This window comes from Drosophila simulans, chromosome 2R (assembly GCF_016746395.2).
Source record: "Drosophila simulans strain w501 chromosome 2R, Prin_Dsim_3.1, whole genome shotgun sequence".
NCBI classification, from domain to species: Eukaryota; Metazoa; Arthropoda; class Insecta; order Diptera; family Drosophilidae; genus Drosophila; species Drosophila simulans.
Window position 1 is genome coordinate 4,620,014 of NC_052521.2, and position 13,076 is coordinate 4,633,089.

At 45.5% G+C, this 13,076-nt stretch overlaps 2 protein-coding genes across 2 annotated transcripts; one reads left to right on the forward strand and one right to left on the reverse strand.

Annotated features, from left to right (window-relative positions):
• Window positions 1–1,499: 1,499 nt before the first annotated feature.
• On the reverse strand, window positions 1,500–5,655 carry LOC6733347 (adenosine kinase). Its single transcript, XM_016167371.3, has 3 exons — window positions 5,054–5,655; window positions 4,818–4,973; window positions 1,500–4,259 (listed from the first exon to the last, which is right to left on the reverse strand). The coding sequence occupies exons 1-3, from the start codon at window positions 5,131–5,133 to the stop codon at window positions 3,395–3,397; spliced, it is 1,101 nt and encodes a 366-aa protein (XP_016026251.1). The 5' UTR covers window positions 5,134–5,655; the 3' UTR covers window positions 1,500–3,394.
• Window positions 5,656–9,131: 3,476 nt separating this feature from the next.
• LOC27206322 (growth arrest and DNA damage-inducible protein GADD45 alpha) lies at window positions 9,132–10,510 on the forward strand. The gene has a single exon (XM_016172165.3). It carries the CDS (start codon window positions 9,404–9,406, stop codon window positions 9,890–9,892), a length of 489 nt encoding a protein of 162 aa, XP_016026252.1. The 5' UTR covers window positions 9,132–9,403; the 3' UTR covers window positions 9,893–10,510.
• The last annotated feature ends 2,566 nt before the right edge of the window (window positions 10,511–13,076 follow it).

Consider the following 13,076-nt stretch of genomic DNA (forward strand, 5'->3'; position numbering starts at 1 on the left):
GCATAATCTGACACATTCATATTCAAACCAAAATACAATTGACCAAGTCAAAATATCTTTACAATCTATAGCTGAAACCCCAAACAACATCGCAGAAATTTGTAGAGTCACTTATCCAGAGGTTTTTTCAATTGTAAAAGCTCTCCATACTAGAAAATCTCCTGGAATTGATGGAATACCTAATATATCCTTGAAAAACCTTCCTACAAGCGCCATTAATCATATTGTTAACATTGCCAATCACTGTCTTCAGGCAGGCTATTTCCCACGGGATTGGAAGATAGCAAAAATAGTTCCAATTCTCAAACCAGGAAAACCTCCTGATAACCCTGAAAGCTACCGACCAATAAGCCTATTAAGCGGATTGTCCAAGATTCTGGAAAAATTAATTAAATTGAGATTGGTGAAATTTTTGGACATACACAACACACTACCAACGGTACAGTATGGTTTTAGAAATGGTCTAAATACCATACTGCCGACCTTAAAACTAAGAAATTATATTAAAGAAAGTATCCAATCCAAACAATCTGTAGGGCTGGTTACACTTGATATTGAGGCTGCATTTGATACTGTATGGCATGACGGACTGTTGCACAAACTAAAGATGATTGGAACTCCCATATACCTCATTAAAATAGTTCAAAATTTTTTGACACATCGATACTTTAGCGTTAATTTGGACAGTAGTCAATCTGCTAGACGAATTTTAAATGCAGGTGTGCCACAGGGTTCTGTCTTAGGACCTACATTGTTTAATATTTTTACACACGATATTCCACAAGCTACAAACTGTGTACTTTCACTGTTTGCTGACGACGCCGCTGTCTACAGTGCTGGTTTCTCGTACAGCGAGATAAATCAATCCATGCAGAGTTACTTAAATGAATTAGACATATATTACAAAAAATGGAAAATTAAAATTAACCCTAATAAAACGAATGCTATATTTTTTACAAAAAGAAGGAAACCTCGTTATCTTCCTGATAGACAGTTGCGAATACTAGACTCTCCAATACAATGGGTTGACAACATTCGATATTTGGGTATAATTTTTGATAAAAAACTAACATTTAAATACCACATCAACAACACAATTATGAAAGTTAATAAAATTATTTGCACACTGTACCCTCTAATAAATCGTAAATCTAAATTATCAATATCCAATAAGATCATAATTTTTAAAACAATTTTTAATCCAATATTAATGTATGGGTCACCTGTTTGGGGTAGATGTGCTCAAACTCATATCAAAAAACTTCAAATATGCCAAAACAAGCTGTTAAAATTAATAATGAACTTACCTTATTACACAAACACTAAGTACCTACATATAAAAGTAGGTGTACAAAAAGTTCAACAAAAAATACAATATTAACAATCTTTTGTTTCAAGTCTTAGTTTTTTAAGTTAGTTGTAAGTCAATTAAGGTTTTTCTTCTCCCTTGTTTTCCTTAATAAATAATAAATATTGTTATACAAAAAACTAAAAACAGGTCAACTAGACATAATTAATAAATATTTCAGATGAAAGCCTTAGCTAAACACTGTAAATACCTAATTATACCATTAGCTTTAATGAAATGTACATATATATATAAGGGATAAAGCACAAATAAATTAAAATTAAAATTAAAATTAAAGATAACTTTTCTTTCAGTGTACTCCTTCGTTGATTACCTAGAAGGCAGCCGCTTCCGAAGCACAATTTATTGTAAATTAAAATGCTAAACAGGGCAAATGAGGACATTTAATTATCACATGCTGGCGAGGATCTTAGTCGAGCCTTGGGATAGTCTGAAATCGGCCATTACCCACACGCAGACATCGAAGGAAGGGGGTCGCCCGAGTGGCTGCTAACCCCGTAAACCACACGATGACATTAATTACGGACCCGACAAAGGACTGGCGTTGGCCAACCCAGTGGCCAGTGGCCACAGCATAGAAGGCAATCGAAGTGGCGTGGAAGGAAGGGTTCTCCGGATGCCTCACAGGCGGTATAAAATTAATATCGAGTAATTAACAGGGCGAGTGCTGAGACTTAAGTAGGTGGGACACTCGATTAGGTGGGTGGGTGTGTCAATATTGACTTTGCCACATTCGCATTGCCACTGCCACTTGACTCGCTTAAGCGGCTCCTTGCCAATTAGCCAGCTCACTACGCTGATCCGGGAATTGGCCTTTAAAGTGCGGAATTGCTTTCGGCCTAAGCCCGGACTTCTTTATGGTTTCGGGGGGCTTCCCATCCACAACTCCTCCTCCGGCAGCAGCTGGCTTAGGCCCAGACCTTGGCCTGCTTACACAAGCATGCCAAATGCGGCTTAGTTTTTGTTAACGATTCGCAAACATGTGGCCCAAACCCCAAGCCAACCCCACTGCCAGCACAAAGGCGGAATTCGCTTTGATGGCATCTGGGCATGCGAGTTCTCTTTGGGCCAAGTCGTCACTTATTATTGACTGACTTGTGTGTGGGATGTACGCGGTCCATATAAGATGGATGAGTAAGCCGGCGTAGGAAACGAGAATCGCTTCTTTGCGGATAATAAAGCATCTCGAGGAATGCGCATAAAGATGTGTACTAGGGCATCTCAGGGGGAATTAAGTGTGTGATAACGGATTCGGATGACGATTCACACAATGCCACAGTCCAGTGGGAACTTCGGCGATCGAGTGAATAACACGGACGTATTAATAAGGCTATCGAGGTCGAACAATCACCAGCTGTACATGCATATATAAGATCTCATTTCTCTGGCGAATACTTAATACGTGATTTTACATATGAAGGTATATACCTAAATAACGACGACCTGTGTCATAAATGATTTATTTATGTTTGCTCAACTAATGAAGTCTATCATACTGAATAGTATATTAATAATTAGTACGCATTCAACCCACTGTGCACAAAACAATTCTCTCGAATCTATATTTAACCATTAAAAAGAGTCTTCCGGTGATTTCATCCCATGGCTTGATTAGACGTGGGCACATTTTTCACTATTTCACTTTTTATCTTTGCGCTCTTGCGAAGGTCAACGCAAATGCTTAGTGGCAATGTGCCACAAATAGATACATATGTACTGGCTTCAGATAAAGCTGTTTCGAAATACATTTAAATGTTAAAAAACAATATAAAATAGGGATCCCTCTATATATATTATAAAATGTGATTGCTGCAGTCACTCAGTATTATTATTATCTTTCATAGGACGATGTATAAATCATTTTTATTTAATCACATAACGACTAAGTTCATTGCTTGGGTGAAATGGTGGACAAATGTTTGACTAAGCCTAAGGTTTGCGGAGATTACCAGAATAATTACAAGCTAAGAGTCTACTTTGGTGCTTTGTTGTGCGCTATCTGAGGTGGCGATGCACTGCGTCCGTCTAGGGCAGATTGCAGCCCACCTGGGTGACGACCTTGGCGGCCACGCTGGAGGCCATTCGGATGCACTCGCCCAGCGAGCGCTTCTCCAGCCAGGCGTGCAGGAATCCGGCCACAAAGGCATCTCCGGCCCCAGTGGCATCCACCAGCTGATCTACGCGTTGCGCCCTGAAGTCCTCAAAGCTGACGGGTCCGGGAGGAGCCAGCTCCTCCACGTAGTTGGTGATCACCTGGACGCCGGCACTGCCGTTGGTGACGAAGATGGCCTTGGTGCCACCGGATTGCAGGAGATGATCCGCCAGTTCGTCGACGTTTCGGAACCCACCCGCAGCCTCTGCCAGCGCCTCGAACTCCTGGCGGTTTCCGAACAGGAAGAAGGCTGCCCGGGCCAGCTTCATCATAGCCTGGTGATTTTTTTTCACAATGTAGGGAGCACTGAGATTGAGGGCCAGGCGTCGCCGCTCCCGCACCAGGTGCTGCACTATGTAGTCGCACACATCACTCCTCTGGGGCACGAAGAAGCCCTCCACGTACAGGATTTGCTTTCGCTCTACGGGACGCAGGAAGCTCTGGCCTTCGTGGCTGACGGCGTGGCTCAGGGTCTGCACCTCGAACTGAGCCGAGGCGCCGATGTTAGCGTACAGCGTGGGGTTGTCCTGATACATGAGGCACACGCACTGCCCGGTGTGCGCATCCTCGACGGTCTGCAGCCTGGCCTCGATGCCGCGATCCCGAAGGATCTGACGCAGCTCCTCGGCGTGCTTGTCGGCTCCCACGGCGCCAAAGAAGAGCGCGTCTGTGCCCAGCTGCTTCAGGATGCGGGCCGTGTTGAGGGCAGAGCCACCCGGATTTGTAAGACATCGAGAGCTGAATTGGATTTAAGTCGGATTAGTACGGATTAGCTTTGTAAAGGCTGTTTATTATAATTTATGTTGGTACCAACTAAACCCTGGTCTTTGTAGAATAACCATGTAACTTTGCCATTTTCCATGTTCTACTTCTTAAAAAGATTTCGTACAGGTAGGGTATTCGAACAATGACGTGCCAAATGTATATACATATCTACTGAATCTTCAGAACTTCCTCAACATGAGTATCTACTGCGAAAACCAGTTTTGCTGCCATTAGGGATTAGAAAGAAGGCCCATTTTACGTAGTAACTTTTTAAGTAAAGATTGATTTTTGTGCACAAAAGTGCTACGTATAAAGAGCCTTTGTTGCCCAAGTCCTATTTGTTGCTCATTCTTTGTATCTTTTCGCAATTTCTATGAAAGGTGATACTAATTATACCCTCAAGACTATAACTATACTACTTATTTGTGAAATCAGTCTAACTAAAGCCAAAACTTTGATCTACTTGTATAATTTCTAACAATCAGTCATTGAAGATAAAGAAACAATCGGGGAAGATACAAAGGTGCTCACCTCTCAGAAGCCTCCGCTGTCAGCTGGTTGAGTTTCTCCATGTCCAGTTCGCCCTTGGAGCCCAGTTCCAGGCCGAACCGCTCCAGGAGTTCGGGGTCCTCGAGCTGGACGAGTCGGTCGAGCAGGACGTTGCCGAAGCAGATGACCTTGCGGGGCCTGAAAGTGGAAAAGCCCAAGGGTCAGGGGGTTTTCTGCCGGGGTTTTCCGCCTCTGGTGCTGCTGCTGCTGATACTCACGTGTGGAAAGCCCCTTGCGTGTCGTCCGTGGGAGGATTGCCCCCGAAGATTTTCTCGTACACGTAGCTCAGGTACTCCATTGTATGCAAAAACTAACGCTTGCTCGGGACTTTCGCGTTCTATTCGCAGTGCTCCGGATGAAACGAAATCCAACAATGATCCGCCGCTTGTCTCGTCCGGCAGAGAACTGAACGCTCGGTCCGGTTTGTCCCGGTGTTTTTATCTCGCTCTCGCCAGCGTGCTCGGTTTGTTTTTTCCCATTTCGGGCAATTAGTTTGGACCAACTTCTTTTTACCTTTTTATCGAGCGGCCTACAAAGAGCAGCTCTTTGTTGTTTTTCTGCCACAACTTCCCATTTCGCTTGACTTTTTCGACTTTTTTGACTTTGCCTAGTTTTTCAATAACACAGAGCTTTTGGCACTGCGCTCAGATTGTGGCTATCGTACTTGTCGGCGGCACTATGGTGATTCAAAGTCGCTCCACAAATGCCATCGAGTTATCATCCCTAATGACTATTTTATAATTTATGCGACTTAATTGTTTAGCGAATTACATAAATATTGCGTGTAATATTCACACGTTTACCAACACTACCGTGCGGCAGAAACAGCTGTGCGCGTGTTTTGTTTACAAGGAAGTAGAAGCACAAGCGAGTGCAAGAGCGTGGGAAAAGCTCTGCCGGCAAAAAAAGCACTCATCGGGTAAAAGCTCAGGCAGCGAGAGAGCCAGAGAGAACTTGACAGAGTTGCCATCCGTCGCGAACAATTCGAACCGGTTATGTCAGTTAGAAATTTCAAAAATGCTCTTTAATAATAAATGAAAATCTAAGTATTTGTAAAAATACTGAGATTATTGTAAATAGATCTTCGAAAATCATTTCTACTTACGCGAAAACGACAAGTTGAGAACATAACAATTGAAATAAATATATAACGAATTATATACATTTTACAGAAATTTGATGGATGGTCTTCTTTCAGTTTCAGCTTTGTTTGCACTCCTTTTCTTTAATTTCACCATGTTCTTGAAACAGGTTTGCCGAGGTGCAAAGAATTCGCCCTGCAAATTATGTACACCTGCCCACCAGCGAGCAGCTGAATCATTTCGCCATAATTTGAAAGGCGCTGGCAAATGTTTCGCAATATTATTTAATGCGAGACAAGACCCAATTATTTGGGAAGAACGTTGCTCGCTCAGATAACCGAAACTCCCTTGCCTAAAGCCCCGCAATAAATAAGAGAATACATTATGGTATCTGGCTTGGAGTGGGAAAAACCACGTATCGACAAAAAACTTTACTGCATTGGGGTTTTTCGCAGAGAACTCTTTTGGAAACTGGGTTTTCCCTGCAGCCAGTCGCAGCCAACTGGGAATTCCCCCAGCATAGCCGCACTGCATACGAAATTGCACCTTGGAGACCTCCAAGCCGGCGCGAGAAATCTCGTTTTCCAGCGTGATACTGGTGCACGTGAGGATTCGGGCGGCATTCGTCGGCCAGATTGGTGGCTTGGTGACCGGTTGCAGGTACTCAGACCGGCGGACTTTGGACCGGCCTGAAATGGAATGCCAGATAGCCGAATGCCGAATGTGGGGGAACTCTTCAAAAACCAGTTCGCACTCTCTTTTGACTTTGACTCACTTGGCTCTTCGCTTGGCATTTGGGTTTCGGTTTGGGCTTGGGCCCAGTTTAGTGCTGCGCCGGCGTGACTCAGCAGTGGGGCATCCGCCGGCGAAGTGCCACCGATCCATGCACGATCACTCCGTGGCCTCCACGATTGCCCCTCGAAATAAGCCATCCGATGTGGTGGCTTCACATGTGCTGGGCGCATGTTGCACACACCACTGGGTGGCATGGCACACACACAAGCAGCGGACAGAGGTGCCATTGGAGTCCCACGCAAAAGGCTAAAAATATCAGAATTCCTTGCCCGGGGAATGGGTTCGATTGTGACGTGCGGATCAAGCTGGATGGAGAACCAAAACTTCTAATCCGCACGTTCGCCGCAGCAATAGAAAATGCTGTAGTGGTGCCCTTTTTGCACTTGTGACAACTCGAATTCCGCGCTGGAATGACAATTCAATAGTTTCATTGCAGTCAATGCAAATGCGTATTTAATAGATACGAATATTTGTAATGAAACAAGCTAAAATTCTAATCACTAGTAGGATTATCTTGAAATGATATCACACGGTTTTTGAAGCTCTTTAATTTTGAAAAAGTATTAAATGCGATAAGCAGTTGCTTAAGTTTTCTATATAAGCAACTTTGTATGAAAAGTCAATGATAAAGCATAACAAATATAAAATATGCTGATTATAATCGGACCTAAGATCTTTGTATAATTACAAGTATTCAGCGATCAGGTGATCGAATCATTCTAGCCGGATCTAGCTAGAAAACCCCCAAATTGCCACTGGATTCCCGCGGTTCATTGGCCACTTTCGAGGCGAATTTGGCGCGCAAATTCGGAGCTGAGTTGGCGATTTCCAGCTTTCAGCACTTCCTCGGCTGATCCACTTTACTACAGGTATGCCCCTCGTAAGCACGACAGTTGTTTATGTTTTCGGGTCTAAATACATGCATAGGTCAGTAATTTGAATCAGCCTACTCTTATTCATAGTATTGTAAAACCAGAAGCTTCTTCCAATTGCATGCACATATGTACATAAATATGTACATACATATATTATTGTTATGATCATGGGCTGATCATCAGCTTAGATGGGTTGAGTTGACCACTGACTAGTTTCACCAACTGGTTAAGGGTTAAGCACCACATCACCTGCCCAAGATGCACAGATAAAAACAAGTGATCTTAACGCATATAGTATATACCCTTTATATTTGCCTTCTCTAGGGTTATATACTCTTCATACTAGCAGCCTGTTGTTTTCGTCGTAAATCTTGCTGAATTACATGCTGCAGCTGCCCAGGAATTGTTTTCAATTCTACGCTGCCCAATCAGCAGTTTGTTCAACTCCAAAACACCAAATCACATACGTATGTACATATGTACATACATTGTACATACATATGTATGTAAGCATCGATTTGCAGGTGCTATTTATAGCCATAACAGAATATTTTGCAAGCCCGAACTATGCTGATTCGGCGATTAACGCAATAATTAATCACTAAAGTGCACGGCCAGCGGTAGTTGAACCCCCTGCGAGTAGCGAGCTGGAAATTCCGCCGGATGGCGTAGTTCGCGGGTTCAATTGATAAAAACTCAGTGGCGATCTCGACTGGCGATTCCAACACGTTCCCACGTGCCGAATGTGCAGCGTGAGGGGGGGGAATTTAAAATTGGAATGCCGCGATAAATTGATTAGCAGCTCCCTTTGTGTTTGGCCATGCGATTCTGTTTGTCCGAACGTCTGGCCAAATCCAAAAAGAATAATGTATCCAAATCCAGAGAGAATAAGATCGTGCGAAGCCTGGCCAGAAATAAAATTCGGGTTAACTTGGCTAGGTAAGGTCATCCGTTAATCATACGCCTAGTATACGCGAGTTGCGCATACGCCGCGTTGGTCGCCGAGATGGACCTGTTGCTCGCCATCGGCCATCAGGTATCAGGCATCATTGAGTGGTCCATTCACGGGATTCTGGCGAAATGTATGTACTTAAATTAAGAAAACCGTTCAAGTGAAATTTATTTACGGATTTTTGTTCGAATTTTGATGAGCAAATTGCGATTTACTCAAAACATGTTCGCACACGATTTTTTCACGCGAAAGATAATGAAAGCGAAGCTCTTACTTAAGGGAGCCACTTTCTCTGCCTTCGCGAGTGGGAGAGCCGAGTTTCCGGGGGAGCCAAGTTTCCTGACCCCATTTGGTGCGTCCAAAACTGCAGATTGCAGTTTCAGTGTGATGGAAAGAAACCCCCAATCTGCTAATTGCCGCGACATCAACGGAAATCTTTCGGATCCCCAAAAAGTAATGAAAAAACCCGATTTGGCCGAAAGAGCGCGAGAGCGGGAGAGCGAGCCCCCCTAAAAAGCTCCCGCTCTCGCATTTCTGATGAAATTCAGTGGAATTCGCAGGCGGCGGAGAGCGCGGCTATAAAAGCGCTCGCTCGCCAACCGAAAGCATTCATTGTGAAATTGCCACTCAAAATTGAAACAGCGCGGACAAACGGTTGAAGAAACGCAGAGCCCAGTGCGAAAAGAATTTCATAAGCAAAAGTTAATCGGGTGCTAAACAAAAACACTCGAAAGCAAAGCAAAGCAAAAGCGAAAGCAACAACAAACAGTGCCAGCTGAAAGTGCCCAAAAAGTGGAAGCCAACGGCTCGAAAATTACACAAAACTCAAAGCAAACGCACAACCAAACGGATAACACCCACAACATGGTCGTCGAGGAGAACTGCAGCATGCACCTGGAGCGCGAACTGGACCTCGAGCTAGAGATCGATCTGGCCATGGAGTGCGCCCCCATCGGACGCACCATCAAGTCGGCCCTTCTGAGGGCCCAGAGCGAGGCGCGTGTGATCGTGGGCCTGTCCGCCGCCATCAACGTGCTCTCCAAGTCGCCGGAGGGATCCCTCTTTTGCCTGATGGCCCAGCCCAAGGACGGCGACTCCGCCACCCACATGCACGAGGTGCTGCTGGAGGCCTTCTGCTACGAGAACGACATCTACGTGATCAAGGTGGACGACGCCACCAAGCTGAGCCGCATCCTCGGCCAGGACTCCGTCGAGTCGTGCTGCCTGGTCCAGAAGGTCTGGGCCGACGCCCCCGAGGAGCAACTGACCAAGGCCGAGAACCAGCTGGTCGACTACTGCGAGGCCCACTGGGACGCCCCCCAGCAGCCCATTGTCCAGCTGCCGGCTGTGTAGGCGCGTGTGAGCGGGACAGCCAGATGTCACAGAATTGAACGGCCCCGCACAGTGGGCGCAAACAAACTCTAATGGAAACCAGTTGCTGGGGGTTGATGGCCCCGAACGTCTTGGAGAGTTCCCGAGGGAATCCGACGTTTCGTGGCGCTGCCAGAAGCCCACCGGCACATGTACACCTACATAGGATATATAGAATACGACATATGTATATACCCTAACCAACTGTATTCAGGAAGCAGGAGAGGGAGGAGGGGAGCAGAGATGGATAAGCCGGCGCCTTGGCGGATAATTGAAACTGAAAGGCGACCTTCGAGGCGGCAGAAACTGCAGCTGAGATACCCGCGGAAGTCGCACACAGATACTCACGCACACAGCCAGGGAGCAGCATCACACACAAGCGCGTGACCAGCTGCCGAACCAACCACACAGATGTGCACATATGTACACAGATCCATACATAAATATAGCCAATTTGTTTCTGTATAATTTTCGCTTTAAGCGTCGCGCAAATTTACTGATAATGACAATTATTCTGTACGCCGTAAATTGTAAATTATACTTAAAAGGAGAGCAGCCAATTGCATGTATACATTAAAGTTTTGTTATGTTAGCTTTTCCCCAAAAACATGAGATGAAAACACACAAAAAAAATGTTATCTAACTTAAGCAAAAAAGAAAATTGAGGTTTTGAAAAAACCGATAAAAAATGAAAAATAAAAATCTTGTATGAAAACCAAACTTTCTCCGTCTTGTTATTTGCCCATCCCTTTCAGCACTCTCTTCCAGCAATCCAAACTGACGTCAATGGGTGCAAATCCCTCGGATTTGGAACGGGAGCCCGCCCGACTCATCAATCTTTGCATAACTGCCGGGGTTTCCCCAACGAGCGTGCCCTGCATATAGAGCCCCATCGGACGTCTTATCAATGAATTCTCGGAACCCAGTGGAATGGAAACCACGCGTGAACGCCAAAATCGGGGCCATCCATCTGGGAGAAGCCCTCGGATGGAAGTATGCAGTTTTATCAACTCAGATAATGGGTGCGAGAATAGTCAGTTTGCCTAGTTAATTGTCGCCATCATCACTGATCAGTGGGAAAGTCAGTTAGAAGTATGGTCATGCTTATAGGGGGAAAAAAGTAAAGCACCGAGCACTTGAGCTAATCAGAGTCGTACTGGGATATTTACGATCCAATGAACGAGGCAATGCTCTAATTTCATACGAGACCCACTTTGTTTCATTTGCGAACACGCTCGCGATCATGCCAATTGACTTGGCCAACCAGACAGATGTTGAGCATCGAGACACGTTAATGTAATCAATGCCAGACATCGCGCAATGTTGGCCTAATGGATGGACCGGCCAGCAGAGACAATGGATAGATAGCCCATCGCACGGAGGAGCTGCTGCCATGCGAGCAGCTCGTGCCGTGGGAAAATCACTGGGAAGAGTTCGCCACTGATTAGGACCATTAGCATGGATCCATGTGGGCAAGACATAGGTCAGTTCGGCGGATGTCTGGACACGACGCGATCGGAGATAATTTGAAACAGTTTAGCGCCTGTTCCAGTCAAATTTTCCGTCTTTCCGAAACAAGACTTTAAAATTTGGTTATGGCCCTAACGTGATAATCATAATCATCCTAGTAGTAGGACCAATAACTCTATTTGGAGTAGCAATTGGAGTAGCAATGCCAAGTCATCTGTGATAATCTAATGTGTTAGCATAATTACATAATAATGAGCAACTTAATCGGTTTTTTCAATTGCATACTTCGATATTTATTGTTCCACTTAAGAGAATATTGTTTAATTAGCTTGTGCATTGCACAATGGGAGAACTGCATCGGTTCGAGGCGGTTTCAGATCGCTTATGCCCTTCTAATTATCACTATTGTCCTATTGTCTCAGTGCATTTCAGCGACCTGGTGCGACATCCAATTGGGCTAATTGCCGGGTGTTCGGCAAAATCCAGGTGATCTGTTAGCGCTACTTACACAAGCCATCCCCACTTAATCATCGCCGCGTGTACTTTACCCCGATCCAGCGAATCGAGCGTGAATTCCAAAGAACGGCCCGAGTGCTCAATGCCAATTCCGATTCGGCCAAGTCATTGCGAGTTGGGTAACGAGCCATGCGGCCATTGACTGGCTTTGGCTTGGGGCCAAGCTTTCCCCGCCAGCTGGACAGCTGGAAAAGGGGAAGTTTGGACCCGCGACCAGACTCATGCAAACATGATCATCTGCGAGCGTGACTTGCCGGATTCCCGGGGGCGGACGGAGTGCAAGCTTCAGAGATTCGCCTCCACCGGCGACGTCGTCGAAGGTAAATATGATTCATATCGATTAATAGCGGTGCTAGCCCCGCCAGCTGGAAATTAGCATAATTCTCAATGCGAATCAAAACGATTCGGAATGCCCCGCTAGATACTCGTACTCATACTCACACTCGCACTCGACTTACAACCTGTTGGCAAACTAGTTTCGGATTCGTGCGACAGGCCAAAGTTTCTGTTTCTGCCGACCTGCACATGTGATTGTCATGAGCGCGTGCTGAAGGCCCAGCGTGAAAACCCCTCCTCCTCCTCCTCCATCTTTTCTAAGTGGTGGCAAGCCGATGCAATGGTGGTATCTGGCCGAGATCGGGAGCAAACATGTTGTCTTCGGCCGAATCGAAAACAAGGCGTTGTTATTATTATTAATTCGATTTACGCGTTAGCTGGCATTTAAGCGCGTTTTGAGCGACGCGGATTTCCCCGTAGGCGGGTAGCACCATGGTTATGCGGAATCACAGCCGCTTATCACTCTGTTTTGAGTTCCAGTCCGGCGGATTATGCGGCGTAGAATTATCAGCCGGGCCTTACGCAGAACCAACTGCGCATGGGAGTGGGACGACGGATGGGCTGGGATAAAGGTACGTGGCGTTCGGGAGTGGAAATCTCCGGCACTCCACTGATAAGTTGCCAGAATTTCCACATTTTCGGGAGCCATTAAGCACATTTGTTTACTGCGTTTCACTTAACCGCAAAAGCATTGAACTTTTCCACCGCCAATCGATTAGATTGATTGTGGGGCGTGGAGGGAAGTCAGGGCTTGTCCGTCCGCTCATGAATGAATATTGCAGTGGAAAACGGGTTTTCCAGCGGGGCTTTTCAATTCCCAAGCTGCTTGGGATATACCTACCAG

Coding starts and splice junctions, on each gene's coding strand:
- LOC6733347 (XM_016167371.3), bottom strand. CDS start 5,133: ATGGAGTACCTGAGCTACGTGTACGAGAAAATCTTCGGGGGCAATCCT. Junction 4,974..5,053: donor ACGCAAGGGGCTTTCCACAC/GTGAGTATCAGC, acceptor TTCCACTTTCAG/GCCCCGCAAGGTCATCTGCT. Junction 4,260..4,817: donor ACAGCGGAGGCTTCTGAGAG/GTGAGCACCTTT, acceptor AATCCAATTCAG/CTCTCGATGTCTTACAAATC.
- LOC27206322 (XM_016172165.3), top strand. CDS start 9,404: ATGGTCGTCGAGGAGAACTGCAGCATGCACCTGGAGCGCGAACTGGAC.